General features: G+C 36.8%; 2 protein-coding genes and 1 long non-coding RNA gene across 5 annotated transcripts; 2 read left to right on the forward strand and 1 right to left on the reverse strand.

Annotated features, from left to right (window-relative positions):
- The first annotated feature begins 343 nt into the window (after window positions 1–343).
- On the forward strand, window positions 344–5,695 carry LOC126628090 (digalactosyldiacylglycerol synthase 2, chloroplastic-like). 2 transcript variants are annotated; one of them, XM_050297672.1, is made up of 5 exons: window positions 344–634; window positions 2,931–3,318; window positions 3,693–3,959; window positions 4,235–4,584; window positions 4,900–5,695. In XM_050297672.1, the coding sequence occupies exons 2-5, from the start codon at window positions 3,037–3,039 to the stop codon at window positions 5,408–5,410; spliced, it is 1,410 nt and encodes a 469-aa protein (XP_050153629.1). In that variant the 5' UTR covers window positions 344–634; window positions 2,931–3,036; the 3' UTR covers window positions 5,411–5,695. The 2 variants fall into 2 exon arrangements, with proteins under 2 accessions (XP_050153629.1, XP_050153630.1); XM_050297673.1 differs by having other exon boundaries at window positions 3,049–3,318.
- A 3,659-nt stretch (window positions 5,696–9,354) lies between these two features.
- Window positions 9,355–13,362, forward strand: LOC126628095 (uncharacterized). 2 transcript variants are annotated; one of them, XM_050297678.1, is made up of 6 exons: window positions 9,355–9,470; window positions 10,564–10,823; window positions 12,058–12,159; window positions 12,411–12,525; window positions 12,888–13,055; window positions 13,195–13,362. In XM_050297678.1, the coding sequence occupies exons 2-5, from the start codon at window positions 10,752–10,754 to the stop codon at window positions 13,022–13,024; spliced, it is 426 nt and encodes a 141-aa protein (XP_050153635.1). In that variant the 5' UTR covers window positions 9,355–9,470; window positions 10,564–10,751; the 3' UTR covers window positions 13,025–13,055; window positions 13,195–13,362. The 2 variants fall into 2 exon arrangements, with proteins under 2 accessions (XP_050153635.1, XP_050153634.1); XM_050297677.1 differs by having other exon boundaries at window positions 12,888–13,362.
- An 85-nt stretch (window positions 13,363–13,447) lies between these two features.
- On the reverse strand, window positions 13,448–13,896 carry LOC126628097 (uncharacterized). The gene is made up of 2 exons (XR_007625255.1): window positions 13,789–13,896; window positions 13,448–13,676 (listed from the first exon to the last, which is right to left on the reverse strand). It is a non-coding gene; the product is annotated as an uncharacterized LOC126628097 (long non-coding RNA).
- Between the last annotated feature and the right edge of the window lie 351 nt (window positions 13,897–14,247).

The following is a 14,247-nucleotide window of genomic DNA, read 5'->3' on the forward strand; positions in this document are numbered from 1 at the left end:
TAATTCCATCACTTATTCGTCTATCAAAAAAAGGAGTAAGTTCAGCCAATCTTCTTATACCTAGTACATAAAAACCATCTATTTTTTTTCCTTTTTCTAAGTTTCTAAATGTGTTATTGGATTCCAGACTAGGTTTTGGGCTGATGCTTGTTGCTTATTTACTCTTTCTATTTGGACCCTCTTGAATTTGAAATGCATTCTCATTGAAAAAAAAAAAAAAAAAAAAAAAAAAAGCAACTCCTGAAAAGAAAGGAACCTTGTAGCTGTTAAAATCAATATAGAAATGGCACCACACGCGTTACGACTACTAGGTTCAACGGCCCGACTACTAGGTTCAACGGCCCTTTGCAGTTAACGTTAACGTCCGGACCGAAGGTGGCGGCTTGGCCTCGTAATCTCCCAAGGTAAAACAGTGAAAGCTACCCTTTACGACATCGTATAACCAGACTATCCGCCCAAACAAACCGCGTAAAATTCCACAGACGGAAAACGTTTATTCTCTCTCCTCCTCCTCCACTTAACGTAGCCAACCAGGCAACCGTCCTTCCTCTTCCTCTCTCGCTCTCTGCGCCTGAAATTCCTTCAAAACCTGTGCTTCAATTCTTCCTCTCTTTTTTTCCGGAAAATTCGTAAGGTACTGTTTTCTCAGAAACTTTTGAATTTATATACTTTTTACGGATTTAATATATGAAATTTGTATATCTGTTTGTTCTGTATCATTCGAATTAGGTCGCTTCGATATGCATTTTAAATGTAAATCGATATTATAAAGGATGAGGTGTATTAGATAGCTTTTACACGTATTGGATCTTTAAAATTTGGGTATATCGCCGAATTTTTGTATAATTTTATCGATCTCTGGAAATTTAATTAAAAATTACTGTAAATCATAGTTTTAATCAATGTTTAATGGGTTACCTTGATCAGGTCCAAGAATTCAAGAATTTGAGCTGTTGTTGGATTTAGTCCAGTTTTTCTATATTTCAATTTTAATTAAATTTCTTGATTTATGCATGTTTTGTCAAATTTTTAATTTGAATATTTAAATATAAAAATTTAACCACTTTCATGGAAAATAATTAAAAGAAAATTTACATGTCATCATTAGGGATGGGTAACGGTTATGGTGAGCGGGTAACCGCAGTTATTTATCCATAATCATTTATTCTCATACCAGCATAACCGTTTACCCGTTAGGTAATTGTCTAAACGGTTATACTCATACCCAAAACCGTTTATAAACGGTTAATCATACTCATAACCATGTACTCATTTAACCGTAACCGTTTAGTATCCGTTTAGCCATTTATCATTTTTAAACCCATTTATCCTTTCTTTTTTACCATTTACTCATTTTTCACCCATCTATGTGTTTTTTTTAACAACTTGAAAATTTAAAAAGAAAAATTTGTCATAATTTTCTTTTTCTAACAATTAAACACCGTTATATGTACATTCATCATACATTTCCGCATTTTATTTTTTTGAGTCCTTATATCATTCCAATAATTGAAATAATAGTTTACAGACGATATTTTTAACTGTTAGCAATAAAGGTAATATAAAATTTGCTAAGTATTATTGAGTTACGAAAACTGTTAAAAGACAATATTCTTGGGTTATTTAACTCGGAATGTAAAATATTAACATAATATATATAATGGACCATAAAATTTAAAGTGGTTAAGTAAAACTATATTATATTAGCTATAGAAATCATGCACTATAGTCAATAGCATTGATTTAATTTTTGTCCGATAGGAAACATGGTTTGTGTTATAATTTTACATATATAAAATAAATGGATAAATGGTTACCCGTTTATAACCGCGGTTAATATCCATAACTGCCCATTTAAATTTTGCGGGTAAATGGTTATACCCATAACCCTTTATTAATATAAAAGATTACCTATAACCGTAACCGTGAAATTTAAATGGACTAGTATAACCAATAGGTATTTGCCCATCCCTAATCATCATATATATATCATAGGTTGATAAAATACATTTAACCTATAATAAAGATATATATGTACAAAGATGAATAAAAATTCGTCTACCTATCATTCATGAAAAATAGGTCAAAATTTTTTAATCGTTGATGCATTATAAATGCATACTAGTATTTATGCTGATATATCTTCATCAAAAAAAACAAATATATATAGTATCTACAAGACCACAACATAGATTAGTTAACACAGATAATATGTGATGGAGTAGAAGAAAAAAATGAGATACAAATTAGGTGCAAGAAAAAGGGGGAACAATATTTAATTATTATATTTAACTGTTAGCAATGAAGGTAATATTGAATTAATATAAAAGATAAACCTATAAATAAAGAATGACAACAACAACAAAGCTTTTTCCCACTAAGTGGAGTCGGCTATGTGAATCCTAGAACGCCATTGCGCTTTCGTTCTTGATTCATTTTCATAAGTATTCGACATAAACTAGGAGTGCCGGCTGTCGACTACCTGACACCCTCCCCCTCCTCCTTTATCCGGGCTTGGGACTGGCAATGTTAGATAAACTTACACAGACAGAGTTACAAATAAAGAATGACATTTATCACAATTTTTTATAATAAAAAAAATTGATGTGGATGATCAGTAAATGTGCCTAACTCAACAAAATAGACTAAACCTAATAATGACTCACAAAATTAGAGTTAAATTAAGTTACTCATGATTTTTAATTGTCCCTTCTGCGTGCAAAGGAATCATTTAACTAGTCCTAATTCAAAATTAGTATCGAATTCGCAGGAAAGTGCCTACAAATTGTAGTTCTATAATGTTATTATTTGCTTGTGTGTGCATTTGATATAAATTGTGTTTACTTACTTAGGCTGCTTCAATTTTAATGTGTTGCAATGGTCATAGTTCGTTATATAGTTTGACGGTTCCTTTTTATTACTTACTGCAGTTTATTGAGGTTCTTTGTGTTCCCAATCTGTTTGATCCAAATTGTGAGAGGGTACCGTAGTAGTACACGTAGCTGATTGCTTTTTGCATGCGTTTCTATTGATTGGATGAATAAAAAGCGGCATGTTGCGATATTTACCACTGCAAGCCTTCCATGGATGACCGGCACTGCTGTCAACCCTCTATTCCGTGCAGCCTATCTTGCAAAAGATGGGGAGAGACCTGTCTCTTTGGTCATCCCTTGGTTATCGTTGAAAGATCAAAAACTAGTATATCCCAACAACATCACATTCAGCAGACCTACGGAGCAGGAGGCTTATGTCCGTCGCTGGCTTGACGAGAGGATTGGATTTAAATCTGATTTTAGTATACTTTTTTATCCTGGAAAGGTACATACACCTGCAGATTTACTGTACACACAAACCAGTTTACTTGCTAGTCAAGGGTTTCATTATATCAAGGGGAATAACTCTATTTGCCTTTCAAGGGTAGGATGCGTAGAGTGTCATTTATTTAATTTCCGTTTTGGGTCTTTTCTGTTCTGTTCAGTCCAACAAATTCTGAATTTAACGACTTTTAGCCTATCTGTTGATGGAAGCCTGTGGCGTGAGTCCACCTGGTGGACATCCAGGTTGAGCCATCTACCCCTGTGCCCTATCCAATTTTTTCATTTTTTCTTCCTTTCGTACCTCAAGGATGTGTGCTGTTTTTGTTTCCATTCCTTGTGTAGTAGTACCAACTTGTGACGTCAATTCTGTTGCAGTTTTCCTTAGATAAAAGGAGCATCCTTGCTGCTGGAGATATTTCAGAAGTAGTCCCTGACGAAAATGCAGATGTTGCCATCCTTGAGGAGCCTGAGCACCTTACATGGTTTCACCATGGAAAGAGATGGAAGATTAAATTCCGGCTGGTTGTGGGAATCATCCACACCAATTATTTGGAATATGTGAGAAGGGAGAGGAATGGAAGAATGCAAGCATTTCTTCTTAAATATCTAAATAATTGGGTTGTCGGAATATATTGTCATAAGGTACATCTTGATAAATATTAGTTTTCTAGTAATATATCTTTTGCTTTCCATCACTTATTTTATCTAGCCTCTTCTAGCTTTTGCATTAGACTTGGTGAAATATGCTCTTCGAGTTGTTACTGTATGACAACAAAGCTGTACTGGTAGTTTGTTGGATACTTTTGATAACTCTTCTTAGGATTGACGATGATGAAGTTTGAGAGAGATGAATGCAGATATCATTGTCATCATCTTGCTATACATGCTAACCAGATCTCAACTATGACGTATTGTAGGTAATCCGGTTATCTGCTGCCACCCAGGATTATCCTAAATCCATTGTTTGCAATGTTCACGGAGTCAACCCAAAATTTCTGGTGATAGGCAACAAAAAGCTAGAGCAACAACGAAATGGAGTCCAGGCCTTCACCAAAGGTGCCTATTACATTGGGAAGATGGTATGGAGCAAAGGCTACAAGGAGCTACTCAAGCTTCTTCAGGATCATCAAAAGGAATTAACTGGACTTGAAGTTGATTTATATGGAAGCGGGGAGGACTCTGATCAGGTTCAGGAAGCTGCCAAAAGATTGGAACTGGCCGTTCGAGTCCACCCTGGTCGTGACCATGCTGAATTTCAATTTCACGAGTAAGCTTCTACCTATCTGTCCAGCTTCATCATAAGATCAAATTCATTTTGTCCAAATTTTTAATGACATTCACTAATTGTCCAACATCGCATTTCACCAATCTTTTGATGATACACTGATTTCTGTTTATACAAGTACTCTAGTTTTCCGGGTGTTGAAAATTCAATTAGTCTCTATCATGGGCTGATCAAGGGCAGTTTTATTACCAATTTGAACGTTTCTCCTTCCAAATATACCTCTGTCATTTGAGATTTTCTTTCATAGAGATGATCGGCCTGGTTGGATATTGACATATTATCCTGGTAATCTCTCAGTTATAAAGTATTCCTCAATCCAAGCACAACGGATGTGCTTTGCACAACAACGGCAGAAGCATTGGCAATGGGTAAAATCGTTGTATGTGCCAATCACCCCTCAAATGAATTCTTCAAGCAGTTCCCGAATTGCCGCACATATGACAATGCTGATGGGTTTGTTAAGGTCACACAGCAGGCGCTTGCTGAAGAGCCTGTCCAGCTGACTGATGCACAGAGGCATGAGCTTTCATGGGAAGCTGCCACGGAAAGATTTCTACGGGTTGCTGAGCTAGACCAGGCATTTACATGGAAACCGTCAGAAAGTATTTCGAAAAGATTTATGTCCACCTCATTAGGCCTTTGGAGTAGTGTGGAGGATGCATCCGCATATGTGCATCATGTGGCTTCTGGTTTTGAAACAACAAGAAAGATATTCGGTGCAATCCCGAAGAGTTTGCAACCAGATGAGGAACAATGTAAGGAGCTTGGGCTGGCCATACCTGCAGGTAAACGAGGTTCACAAAAATAATGTCGTCCCTTGTTTGTATGATAACATGCTTGCTTGGCTATTGAGGTATCCAAATCAAAATGTGTAAATTGCTCCATTTTTCCTGCTGCCTGAAGTTGAGAATTGGGTGGGAATGAAGGAATAATTTATACGAAAGACACGAGTCGAATAATGTTCATATACATTGTTGCCTGTAACAATGTGTTCTACGAGGGAGGGTAAATTTGCATTTGTAATTAAAACCGCAATGTACATATACATTGTTGTGGATTACCATTTACATTTAATACATGTGATTACTTTGTATTTTCCACCGCGCTCAACTGTTTATGCATCAAAATAAATGCAGGTATGTACTAGTGCTTGAATGAAAAGCAACGTCTGAACGTTTCAATTCGTTTAAACTGGCGGGTTTTACTCAAGATACAAAACTAAAATGCACAAAAATCGCATAAATAACTACAAACCACGCACCGCCTAAATTAAGCATGTCTCAAGCCAAGCCTCACAATTTAAAACGTCGATGTTACACGGGCTTACACTTGGGTTTTTATGTGTTTGAGGCAGCTGCTCACAATGTTTGTAGCAGCTGCTTGACAGTACAAAATGCTTCAACAGTGGAACTTGAGCAGTTCCACCGTTGCTAGGCCACATTGGTCAATAGGCAACTTAATCCCCTTAAATGAACAGTAACTGTCTGCAATAAACATTAACAGCTCAAGTGCATCTTCACTCCTAAATTGAATAGCTCACACATTTCGTATTAAAATATTAGTATTTTTTATTTTATAAAATAATAAATGATAACTTTATTTTTAATTTCGGATAATAATAAAAGATTGGCTTAAAGTTTTTGAAAATATTGAAATGTAGTGTAAAGTGGAAGAACGTGATTAGGTATTTATAGATTTTTTTTTTATATTTTTAATTAATTTTTTAAAGTTTTTTATAATATAAATTGTTGATGATGTCACCTTTGCATCACATAGCCCAAGCCCTCCTCGATTAGTGGATTATTGCTTGACTTCTCCATTGGACTCCTCTTGAGCCCAATTGCCCGAGCGAGCTAGAGTGTTTCTAGGAGGGAGGAGTGGATTGAGTTGCCTGTAATTAGCAACGGTCGAGTTTAGTAGGGACCTTAGTTGACATGATTTGTTTTCATGCAACAACTTGGGGCATATTTACTTATCATGAAAATGAATGGAGATGTGAAGAATTGAGGAGGCGGTCTCCTCTCCTCACTGCAGCACAACACCTCTTATATTTTTATTCTTCTTCCTTTTGAACTAAAAATAAAAACACAGTGCCCGAGCTAATCCTTTATGATTTAACTTAGCCTAGAATCAATTTTTGGAAGCTTATTTATTATGACCCCAGTTATAAAACTACAACTTTAGCTCCACTATGGAAAAAAAATTCAGTGAGCCGGAAACACGGTAGATACACCAAATATCATAATACAAATTATTGAAATTTTTTATTTTTCAAATATCTAACCACTTGTATTATGACACATTGTATACCAGACTATGTCTCAGCAAACTAAAAAATCTCTCCCACAACCAACAATGTGCATTAACAATTTGGGTAATGCTAGGGAGATTAAATTTGTAGACAAAATGGAAACCAAAGGACATGGAAGTTGATAATTGATTTATTACTTGAGTATTGATAAACGTGCTCATTCTTACTGCTGACACATCATTTAGTTTGCAAATTTAATCTCCCTAGCATTACCCTAAGAATTTCCGTTCTTGTGGGCCATTCTTAGCTCAATTAAAAGCGTGAAAGAGTTTCTTCAAACACCTTCCATCACCCTGCATCTTAACTAATGTGTTTGGTTAATTAAAAAACTAAATCAAAATGTATTACACTATTAACTACATTGTATTTGATGCATTTTCACTGTTTTTGTTTCAATCGAATATGAATTATGCTTTCTCAGTTCATCTCAATTAGGCTAACAAAAATGTATGCTAATAAGTAAATTACAAGCTGAGGCAACAGATGACCAACAAAACGAAAATTTCCACAATGCAAGTGGAAATGTATTAACTTCACTTGGTCATGTTTAGTCGTGGAATTATGGGAATCAGACCTTCAATTTGGTTCGAGATCAAATGTACTTTAAAGAAATATGCAAACTACTCTGTCAAATTTGTTAATATTTCTCCAAATTTTGTTGTGAGAGAGACTGGTAAATGTTGTTTTATGAGTGAAACTTCAATACCAACTTGGAAGGATGTTGGATATTCCAACATCATAAATATTAAGGCACAAATCTTGTTTTACGGGCCATGTCGTGCTATTATGGGATTAGATTGTACCGTGCTTTTTTTAAATAAATCTTGCTTCGTGTTGGGCTTAGGGCGACTTGCCCGATTAGTGACACGACCCCTAAATGTGCTAGAGTTGTGGGCTGTGTTACACTTAATAATTTGTCTACTACGGTTTCGTGGTATTCATCTTTACTTATGTTAAGGAATTTTTAGGTCAAGGTGAACTTGGGCTTTGAGAATGTCCTCTTGTCTCCTTTGATTCGATTTCGTACCAAGTCCCAGAATATCTCAAAAGAGTTAGCTTGTCTTAGGAAATATTCCGGTTAGATCAATGACTCAAAGATAACATGATTAAGCAAATAATGACTTTCTCAAGTGAGGCATGGTGTGAAAGGTAGAAGTTCATCAGTTTAGCATGTTGAGAGAGAGAGAAGAGTTGGCATGCTTGCGTGGTGTTTTCTGGTAGATACTCTGGGTTTCCTAGGGTGATAACAAAGTTTAAGATGGCTGGGATTTTTAGTGGAATGTTGTGGGAAATACTAAGGTTGCATGGATGATGATTCTTAAGGCTTAAAGGATATTTTTAGGCTAATGGGGTTCTCGGATATGTTTCCTGGGTGGTGCTTCTTGGTTATGTCTCTATTCTCCCTCCTTCTGCTTAATGGCTCATCCCTCCTTTTGTAAGTGAAGGTTTTTTCTTAGGCTTCAAATGGATCTCCTTTTCTGGCATAGTCTTCCCCTTCCTTTCTCCTTAGCTTTCCTACTATTTTCCTTTTGGTGTAAGTTAGCTATACTGTTGAAACTTGCATTCTGCTTCTTTCGGAGGCGCGACTTTCCCAGGCCAGCATTCCACATACGCTACTTCAGGTAGTGCGCCTCATGGCTTTCGCACGTTGGTTCTCTGTGCAAGCTAGGAAGAGAAAGTCTGCATTAAATGCCTAACTTGATAGGCTTAGAGTGCATTTAATGTTGGAATCTAGTTTAGTCCTAACTAAAAGGGTTGGCTTGCTAGGGAAAGAGGCAAACTAGGCTAGTTCTCTCTCAAACCTACCCATGTGGAATACAAAGGTTATGGGCTTGGACTTTGAGCTCCCAAGCAACCCAAAGTCTTCCACAATCTTGACTCAACGTAGGCCCAATAAACTTCCGTAACCATCCACACCACGATTTACTTGACAAGCCCCGATCATGTGACTTGGGCTTATCTCAACATGAACAGTGATTAGCATGATAAATAGGCATGTGTGATTTGGTCTAATTACCATAGCATGACACGTTTGTAAATATATTTCTTCCTCAATTCTGCATTTTTGCATGTATTTGAGCTTTAATATAGGCTTGCATGACAATTGGGCTTGCGTGTGACATTTATAGGCCTCAACAACTTGCAAGTGAGAGGATTTATGTTCGATTCTCGTCAAAGGAGAATTTGAACCATATTATTACTAGCCCATTCACCTTCCATTTAGTGTAAAAAATATGATTTGTTTAGAAGAAAAGAAATGTGATAGCCCACTTATTAAGTTGGTTAGCCCAACACTCGTGCTTTAAATGGGTAAGGCTGGGTTGGGCCGGTCCGTTTAACACCTGTACATCCAATGACTGAAGCTTAAAAACGACACCGTTTTACAACGCGTGGCCCCAAGCACCTTCCCTGATGCCAGTCCGACCTGACGGTGTCGTTTTTTTCATTTGTTTTGATACAACGCCGGCCCAATACTTGAGCGTTGTCGTTCAACTGGCAACAAAGCAAAGCTGCGGAGCAATCTCTGTAAGGAAGACGAAGAAGAAGAAGTCCGAAGGTAGAATCGAACCCTTTCGATTTAATTTGTATTAGTTGTTATTTTTCTGTTTGGTTGCCGAGAAAATGGTGGCCAACGGTTTCTAATTGATCTAGAAAGAGAGGAAAAATTGTGTAGGGGAAAAATCTTAGTTACTATTTTCTAGTTTTGGTGTGTATTGTATTGTTAGAACATATTTACATATATGGAAGTTTGATGTATTTTTCATTCTGTTTGATTGCATGATGTATACGTTTTTATTTTTCAAGTTGGGTCTGTTTGTTGCCATTATTGGTAGGGTTTTTTATATTATTCCAATTGGAGGCAAAGGTGTTTGAATTTAGGTTGTTAATCCGGATTCCGGACTTTAGTTCACAATTCTTATCTTCTTTATGATGATGTATCTTCTTCTGGTGTTGTTCGATACGTCGTTATTTCTCGGGACAAGGAATTTTAGTTTGTGCATTTATGTAGTGGAAGTTCAAAACAATGCAGCTATTATGGAGTGATTGTTTCGTTTCGTATTGTTTTTCAATGAAATTGAGCTGCTAAGACTAATGGCCTATAGCATTCAGAACTACTTCATATTAAGGGGTTTTGTATCTCTCCCAGTAGGTTATAGCTCTCTTGAGAGCAGAGATCCGAAGGTGTGAGTTCATGTGTGCGTGGGCGCATGTAAGAATTGCTATTGAAAAGAAAGTTTCTTATAAGAAATCAAATGTGTTTTGACATCGATGGATTCTATTGTTTTTGTGCACCAATTGAGCTACTCATATCTTCTAATTTTGTACTAGGCTTAAAGTGTCGGAATTTGATTCTTTTCGTTGTTGATAACCAGTTTAAGGTCAGAAATGTGCATTGTTTTGTTTATATGCTTATTTGGTACACAGCACATAAGTTGTCAGATTTCTGAAATCAAATGTCACAAGGGAAAAAGTGTGGATGTTTCAAAATGGTTATTCGTTTTTGGTATTACTTTCACTGTTATCTTGCATTCACCCCCCCCCCCCCTTTTAAATGTTTGAATTTTCTTGTGAATGGTATGCATTTTAGTTTGTCATTTCTAGTTGTTCTGCTATATTCTTACAGAAAAATTAATTCTTTCTATTTTCAGTTACGTTTTGGACCCTCGTCCAAACACACTGAGACGATGGGAACACGTGGACTCGAAGGCATCTTTTCTGTTTATCAAATTGCCTATCGCAATGCCTCGTTGTTAACGAAATCTAGGTTTAAAAGGACCCTTGAGCGGAGTGGAAGTAGAAGGGAGTTTATTCAGAGCACTGGTGAGCGGAGACATCAATGGAAGATAAGAATTTGGAAGAGCCAGTCCCTGAAGGATGGGAGTTGAAGGATGAAGGCTCCAAAACCTCGGTAATTAAACACCTGATTCCCAGGCTCTCATTTACGTTGCTGATTATCTTATTCGGTTTTAGATCTGAATATTTTACCTGTAATAAGAATCAATATCTAAAGAGGTCGTACTTGGTACGATGGCAAGTGCCTTTGCCCATGAGCGGTAGGTCTCGGGTTCGAGACTTGGGAGCAGCCTCTCCATAAATGGGGGTAAGGCTAGCCGACATTCACCTCTCCCAGACCCTGCGTAAAGTAGGAGCCTTGTGCACTGGGTACGACCTTTAATAAGAATCAATATCTCTATTACCTGCACTAGTTCCTTTACAGTTGCAATAGGTTTCATTTTTGGTAGTGGGTTGACAGCTGATGTAATTCAACTTTTGCACAATAGATCTATGAACTCCTAGTAGTTGAAATCCAATTTAATTTTCTATTTAACCAAAAATGCATTTGTTTTTTTTACTGAACAAAAATCTCGTTTATATCTCTAATATTCTAGTTGTGATTTAGCATAGAATTTCATCTTCATAAGATTAGTAAATTTGGAAGTGAATTTTGTATTTGGTGTTAAATTGACTTAGCTAATTGGTTTAAATCTTACTGCACAATACTTCATGGGTTAATTAAAACATGCATGTTGGATTGCTTCTTGAATGTTTGATGGCGTTGTATTTGGTTGTTTTTTCTTTGATGGAAGTCTTGCCGTTGTGCACTAATATCACTCTGCAAAGTTGTGGAGTTTCAAGTAACGTATCCTTAGTCATATGGCGCTAGGCTTCTAAGCCATCAATTTTTTACAGTTTGAACAGAAGCTTTATGTTACTGTTTTCATATAAATATCACAAGATCTTTTATCCATATTGAAGGAGTCTTTAGTCAGGCATTTTCCATAACTGCGCATAATTGTTTTGATATTTCTTTCTGCGTCATCTTGTGTCCTTGTGCTTGTGAATTGATGAACACTTATTTAGCTTGGGGCCCATTTCTTAACATTGATGTTACAAATAAATATTGTTTGTCAAGGTTTTGGGTTATCTTTACCAGTTTATGTAGTCAGTAATTGATGTGGCATAGTTAGCCTTTCTACATCAGATGAAATGGCAGTAGACAACGTTCTGCGTTCTTGGCTTAAAATATAAAAGTTATTTTACTTAGAATGGCATGCTATTTTTCTTAATGTTTGTGTCTGCCCTGGTGTTTCAACTGGTTTCAGAACTGAGTGATTGCTTGTTTTAATGTTTGGATGTTATAGCACTACTTGTGTCCTACAACTGGTCAGCATTTTTCAACATATGAAGATCTTATGAGATATGTGAACTATGCGAAGGAAAACAAGCTTTCAATATATGCGCTAGTGAGTTTTATCATTGTTGCTTTGCTTCTATAACCAATTAGTCTTCTTTGTTTATATTTTCACGTCTTTCATATATTGTAATGATTGCTACCTTGAGAATCTTCATTGTACTGTTCATAATATATCTGTGGGACTTGATGGGATTGCTTTTCTTTTTTTACTTACGGGAACCTTCCTCCAATTGTACTGCATGAAATTATGTAGAAGCCCTATACTGTCGGATGTCGACTTAGTCATATATCCTCTTGTAGGATTTTAAGATCAACAAACTAAAGAGGAAACGCATGAGGATGAGGAACAAACCTAGCTCTGCAGCTAGGGGGAACTTTGGCGGTCAGAGCTCAAGGCCACCGCCTCTGAATCCAGGTAAATTTCTGAACTACACAATGTTTGAAACCTCCTCTCTCTGTAGTATGTTGTAAGAAATTGTTTAACTTTAATAGGATTGAACTGCAAGGACCCTTTAATTTGTTCCTAAGTTTTGCACGTATCGTCAAAGTTGTCTTGCTCTTGCACAGAAACTTGAAGATATATATTAGTTAAAGAGCATGTGATAACATTAAAAAATAAATGCTTTCGCTTGTACATTACTCATTACATCGGTGTCTTTTAATTTCTACAGAAAATAAAATATTTTATCTAGAATACATTGTTGCTGGACCGTTAGTTCGCTTAGTAATGTATCGCGTTTCTTCCTTATGATTTGTTAATTGCACCTTCTCCTTCAGGTAAAGAAAGGAATGGTTTAGAGGAAACCGCCGAGCCTATGGAAAGCAATGATACCGGGGAGGACATCGAACTTGGTGAGGCTGGGAAAAGCATTGAAGCTAGTGACCTTGAAGCATCAGAAGCTATGAAAGAATAAGCCTCCGAGGCTATTCATTCGTGTCTGCGAGGTGCGGAGTATTAACTTTTCTGTTGATTGTCGGATTGCTATTTTCTCTGGTCTCTTCAGAATAATGCATTTTTCCAGTTTGGTTAATCCTGAGTTTACTTTGGTTTGGTATTCTAATTTGAGTCTTGTATGCATTACAGCATGAGAGGCCGACTATGCCGTTAAAAAAATGAATAAAATGGACAGATTGTTTCAATCTGATTCGATCCAAAGTGCTTTTGGATTAGCATTCAAACTAGTTTTGTTGTATGATAACATTAAGGTATTAAAGGATGATCCAAAGTGTGTGACAACTTATTTGTTCAGAATTTTGTGCAGTGCTGAGTAAGAATGTCGGATTGAAAACGAAAGATAAAATTCAAAAGCAATCAAACGAAACTACAAAAACAATCGAAATCAAAACCAACTCGATGGATGATTACAGTCCATCAAACAAGTTGAGGCACATAAATATGTAGGTTTAAACACCGAAACACACCAAAAAACATAAACCTCCAACATCACTGAAGCTTCTCCTTCCTCATCCGATACAGCTCTACTCTTCCCCGTAAGACGACTGTTTCCATCTGCCATAGCTCTCCTCGGATTCACCATACCCTCCAGAAGGAACGTTGTTGCTTCTCTGCAACCAGGAGTACAGTGAAGTAAAACACACTCCAGTGTCTGAAAAAACTAAACGCGAATGCAGAAACGAAACAAATAGACGAAATGAGCAGACTGAGCAGTAGTTATACCTCGGGCTCAGGAGTGAATGTGAGTCTGATTTTGATCTCTACACAAAATTCTTTGTCCTTGTTGACAACATTGTATGCAGCGGGAGGAAGGCTTCCTTCACTGAACACTGGCTCCAAAACAAATGCTGCATATACGCCACACGTACGTTAACCAGACTTAGCCAGCACTAGACAGAACAGGGTGCAATCTTCTTTCGAGTGACGGTATACAAACTAAAGGATGAAAAAAAGGGAAACACTCACGTTGCTTCGACAAAATCATCCGCGCTGAAGTTATCCTTCTTCATGATTTTCAAATGAAGTTCGGAAACATCATCTGAGACGGTGAATAGAAATGTCTCATTCCACTCTGGTACAGATCCTTGCCCTGCAGCATGCACAAGTTTTTAATAACACAATCTTTACTGCAAGGAATACACTGAAAGGGTGATGAAGAATAGAACTTTACCTGAGGCCACA

The sequence above is a fragment of the Malus sylvestris genome, chromosome 7 (assembly GCF_916048215.2).
Source record: "Malus sylvestris chromosome 7, drMalSylv7.2, whole genome shotgun sequence".
In the NCBI taxonomy this organism is placed as follows: Eukaryota; Viridiplantae; Streptophyta; class Magnoliopsida; order Rosales; family Rosaceae; genus Malus; species Malus sylvestris.